We start from the raw sequence: 5,531 nt of genomic DNA, 5'->3' as shown, positions 1-5,531 counted from the left end.
CATACCAGCTAGTTTGTTGCGAGGTATTCCAGACAAACTTTTCGTCTACTGCGACATTTGCGAACCTTATATTACGGGCGATGTACAATCGCCTCTTCTTCGAATAGTCGCGCACGATGCACGAAACGATTATCCGTTTGCATCCACTCAGATAAAGCATTTTTCGCCCGCGCAATACATCGCGCTGCGGCGAACGAGTTTCCGTACGATCGAAATAGATATAAGAGATCAGCTGGGGAAGAGCATACCATTCGAATTCGGAACGTTGACGGTAACTTTGCATTTTAGGTGTATCGATTAGATATTATAAAATACACTGAATCCGCGAAAGAGAAAAACGCATTTGACCGTTCATTATTATTATTATTATTAATTCACTATTACTCGGTATATCGCGACGAATTACAGAACGGAGGCGGTCGCGGCGGCGGAATCCCGCGAGTTTTCGTCGGATCGCCCTATCAGCGCGGTCACGGAATCGGCAGTTTTCTCGGGGAATTATTCAGACGCGTACTACCATATTTAGGTAAAGCCGCGCGAGCTGTGGGAAAAGAAGCTTTACGGGCTGGCGTTAATGTAATCGAAGACGTCGAAAACAATACGCCATTTAAGGTAGCGGCCAAACACCGTTTTGAAGAATCGCGAGACAAACTCAAGAGAAAAGCCAAAGAAAAAATAAGTAGTCTAATGAAGGGTTCGGGATATAAGTCTGATGCGAAAATGCATGTAGCTCAGTTCCCTTTTGTCGGGCTTGATAATCACATCGCACGATCCGCAATAACATCGGCTCGCAAGCGACGACGGACGAGTAAGAAAATCAAAGCGGTTGGGAAAAAAAGAACGAGTACAAAAGCGCAGAGAAATAAAAAGAAGAAGAAAAGTCGTACGGTTGTGAAAAAAAGACTTAAGACGTCTGCGAAACGACGTAAAATCGGTAAAAAACGTACCGTATCCGATATATTTTCTTAAGCGGTTATATTCGGAGCATTCTAATTTAACGACGGTGGCGAGCGACGGACGACAGCGAGCAATTTGCGATAAAGAAATATGTCTTTTCTTCACACGCATTCGAGCGAGTGTTTAAAGAGCGAACTAGATCTCTTCTTTCTATCACCTACGCAAACTAGCATCGAAAATTCGCAATGGATTCATTACAAACTCGTGACCTCTCTCTCGGACGACTCGCCGATAGAATTCGTCATCCCCGGACACGGAGAAGAATATTTAGATCTCACGCACACCATGCTGAGTCTTCGTCTACGTGTAGAAACAAACGCCGATTCCGCGAGACAGGCTTCAGGAACAAGCGCCGAAAGAATAGCCGTAGGCCCTGTAAATCATTTGCTTCATTCTATCTTCAATCAAATCGACGTGTATTTCAATCAAAAGCTCGTGTCGCCTCCAAACAACGCTTACGCGTACCGAGCGTACATAGAGGCGTTGTTAAATTATTCTTCACCCGCAAAAACTTCCCATCTAACTTCCTGTCTATGGGACATGGATGCACCCGGACACATGGACGATCTGTTGGAATCAAATCCCGGCAATCCCGCTCTCGCGAGACGCGCTCGTTACATTTCCGGAGGAAAGGCGTTAGATCTCGTAGGACATCTCCATTGCGACGTTTTCAATCAAGACAAATTTTTAATTAACGGTGTAGAAGTACGGTTGAGATTCGTTCGTTCGAAAGATTCGTTCTGTCTCATGGAAAGTAGCGGAACATCGAAAATTCACATTCTCGACGCTACCTTGCTCGTTAGAAGGGCGAAAATAAGCTCGGGTTTGTTACTCGCGCATGCTAGAATGATGAGTAAAGTTACAGCCAAGTATCCGCTCACGAGATTCGAGGTTAAAACATTCACGATTCATAGCGGCGTTATGGGTGAATCGTTAGATAATGTAATACTCGGTCAATTACCGAAGCGAGTAATAGTCGGTTTCGTTAGTAATAAAGCGTTTAACGGTGACAGAAAATTAAATCCGTTTAATTTCAAGAACTACGGAATAAATTTCTTCTCGCTGTACGTCGATGGCACGCAAATCCCCAGTAGGCCTTTGCAACCAGCTTTCTCCGAGGAGGAACCGCTTTACATCGAAGCTTATCAAACGCTTTTCTCGGGAACAGGTATTCATTTTTTGAACGAGGGAAATTCTATAAGCAGAGACGACTATTTCAAAGGATATACTTTATTCGCTTTTGATCTTACTCCCGATCTATCCGCTAATTGCGCTGGACATTGGAATCTCGTCAAACATGGTAGTTTACGATTAGAAGTGCGATTCGTAAGAGCACTTTCCGAGACGATTAATTGTATTATCTATGCCGAATTCGATAATGTCATAGAAATCGACTCGTCTCGTCAGGTCATCGTCGATTTTTCGGGGTAAATTTTTTATAGACGCTTAAAATTGTTCCCCCTCTACTTCGCTCAAAACTCCGACATCAGTGCGCAACGTTTCGAAAAATATTCAGTTTCGTTGGAGACACGCTCGGCGTCGTTGTTTTACATAGAGCCTCGCGTCGAATCACATAAGTTTTTTTAGTAAGATGGATATAGTCGTCGATATTCAGGGTTTCCGCGATGCGAAGAAAAAGTTTATCCCTAAGGAGGTTGCTGTTGTAGCGATTGACGCTCCAATCGTCGATCATTGGATTATGATACCGACGCATTCGTTTGCCGAATTACCTGAAAAAATAAGACAAGAAAACAACTGGCTCACGCGAAATCATCACGGCATTGAATGGTTCGATGGCGAAACTAATCCGAAATATTTTACATCGCAACTGCGGCAAATTACAAGATGCGTGCGTCACATTTATGTTAGAGGAAACGAGAAAGCGAGTTATTTGAGGAATCTACTTTCTAGAAATATATATAATTTGGAAGGCATCTCACCGGCATTCAAAAATCTGACGGTAGAAGAAGAGTGCGGACATCACGGATTTCGAAAATTCGGAATCTTTCATTGTGCATTACGCAACGCTTACAAATTAAAAAGCTGGATTGTTGCGCAAAATAATTTCAGCAGCGACGGAGACAGCATTACTCAAACGACTTGCAGTTCTCCCGAAATTTTGATAGTAAGCGACGACGACGACGACGATGAAAATGAAAATATTAAAGCACAATCAAATAATAAAATAGAGAAGAAAAATCTGCAAAAAATCGAACGTGCGGCTATTAACCGCCCCGCGCAAACAGAAAATCCGTTAGCTGTACAACCCGAAAACAAGCCACCAAAAGAAATTATTCAAATAATACCGCTTGTTCGCTCGTCTTCGCTGCAAACAAATGGACTCTCGCGAAATTCTGCAAGCATTGCGTCAGCTAGATGTCAAACATGTGGGAGTCTATCCTGCCGACAGATTGCCGATGGCGTCGACGGCCATCGTCGCTAATACGGACAATCATAATCGCCCTGGAGAACACTGGATCGCTTTCTTCCTCGACGAAGACGGTACAGGGACATACTTCGATAGCTACGGAATACCGCCCTTGTATCCGGGTTTTTTCCTATGTCTCCGACGAAATTCCAACATTTATCGATGGAATACCGAACAACTACAAGGGCTTTTCTCTCAAACCTGCGGACTCTACAGTTGTGTATTTTTATATTATATGTGCAGCGGTTACGATCTCGATGGATTTCTTAGTCTTTTTTCCGAAAATTGCAAATATAACGATCATTTAATCGTAGAATTATTTCATAAAATTTTTCTTCGCGAAAAGAAACATGAAAAATATAATGTTAATTAATAGCGTGTTTAATTGTAAGAAGATATAAAAAAAATTTTTGTGAAGTACTACGAATTGTATGCGGGTATATTAATAAATGTGAAAATTTTTTATCTTAATTCGTGTTTAATACTTTTAACTTTTCCCTTCTTCCTTTATAACACCCCCGCCTCGCGTTCAATCATCCGCATGTTCATCTTTTTACCTCTGTAGTGCAATGTAGTCTAATTATAATAATTATAATAATTATTGTCTCCTACTGAGATGCTTTGTCTCTTTTTCCAATAAAGTGCGTCATGAACCGTTCGAGCGGAGGGGGCTTGTTTCGATATTCCATAGCGGGCCCCGAGACGGAGTGGGGAGGTAAGGATTGTTTCCTCGAGACATATACCGCCGGCTACCCTCCGAAAGTCGGTAGGTGGGGGGGGGGTTCGTTCTGCCAAGACGTAGCGAGAGCGACTAAGGGCTAGATAACGGGAATTTGACTCGGAACCCTATACAGGTGGGCCAGGGCTGGAGTGGGAGGAGGATTGCTTCTTCGAGTCTAGTACCGTGGAGGTAGGGAAATAAAAATTTGATAAATCGGCGACACAGCCGGCGTCGACCAATCGCAGCTCTGGGCCACTATGGTGCGAGCCAATCAAACTCTGGACCACTATGGTGCAAGCCAATCAAACTCTGGGCCACTATGGTGCAAGCCAATCAAAATCGAGACTTCGGGAGGTGGGGCATTGTTTCCTCCAATCAGAACGCCTCCCTCCACTTCACCTGGCCACGCCCACGGCGCCAGAGGCCGAGTGGTGGGGGTTTGTTTTGACGCACCATAGTGGCCCATATCTACTGCCGATAATAATAATAATAATATATTGTCACATAAAGATAGAGTCAAACGCGCGGAAATAAAATTAGCTGCTTTTTTCGCGGAGCATAATGTTGCTTTTTCCACCGTAGATCATTTAATTTCGTTATTAAAAGACATTTGTATAGATTCTGAAATTGCACAAAATCTTTCACTTGCTCGAACAAAGTGTTCAAGTATTGTCAAAAATATCATTGCAAAACACAAATCAGAAAAAATCGTTGAATATTTAAAAACGCGTAGATTTTCGATTTTAGTTGACGAAAGCACAGATATATCAGATAATAAATTAATGTGCATTTTAGTTCGATATGTTTCCCCTTTAAATAAAAAAGTTTCTACTCGATTATTAGAATTATTAACTTTAGATGCGACAGATTGTTCAGCAAATAAGATTTTTGAAACATTTAAAAATTTTTTGGAAGAAAAAGAAATTCCCATTAAAAATATTATTAGATTAGCGTGTGACAATGCATCTGTTATGGTAGGATGCAATTATTCTTTTATGAGTCATTTAAAATCGGAAATACCGGAATCAATAACATTAAATTGTATTTGTCATTCATCTGCACTCGTAGCTAGTAAGCTTGTGAAAAATTACCTTCATCTTGCGAAAATTTAATTAAAGGAATTGCCACTTACATTTCGGGCAGTGCAAAGAGATGTGCAATTTTGGTTGAATTTCAAAATTTTTTTGATATAAAGCGACATAAAATATTAAAACTTTCCAATACTAAATGGATTAGTTTACATAAATGTGTTTTTAGACGTTTGGAAAATTGGGAAGTGTTAAAAAATTATTTTACTTTAGCAGTAGTTGAAAATAAATTAAAATGGGCAGAGATTATTTTAGAAAGTTTGAATAATATCTCAATTAAAGCATATTTATTATTTTTGAAATATTCTTTAAATTTTTTAAATAATTTTAACGCTTT

At 40.8% G+C, this 5,531-nt stretch overlaps 1 protein-coding gene across 1 annotated transcript; it reads left to right on the top strand.

The window, feature by feature from the left end:
• Window positions 1-1,047: 1,047 nt before the first annotated feature.
• Window positions 1,048-2,388, top strand: LOC145973738 (uncharacterized protein F54H12.2-like). Its single transcript, XM_083103316.1, has 2 exons — window positions 1,048-1,945; window positions 2,126-2,388. The coding sequence occupies exons 1-2, from the start codon at window positions 1,048-1,050 to the stop codon at window positions 2,386-2,388; spliced, it is 1,161 nt and encodes a 386-aa protein (XP_082959442.1).
• Window positions 2,389-5,531: the final 3,143 nt, after the last annotated feature.

The sequence above is a fragment of the Camponotus vicinus genome, unplaced genomic scaffold, assembly GCF_025532165.1.
Source record: "Camponotus vicinus isolate PSW18456_S1 unplaced genomic scaffold, iyCamVici1.0 SCAF_6, whole genome shotgun sequence".
Classification (NCBI taxonomy): domain Eukaryota; kingdom Metazoa; phylum Arthropoda; class Insecta; order Hymenoptera; family Formicidae; genus Camponotus; species Camponotus vicinus.
Note: the sequence above shows the minus strand (reverse complement) of the source record. Positions and strands in the feature narration are given on the sequence as shown.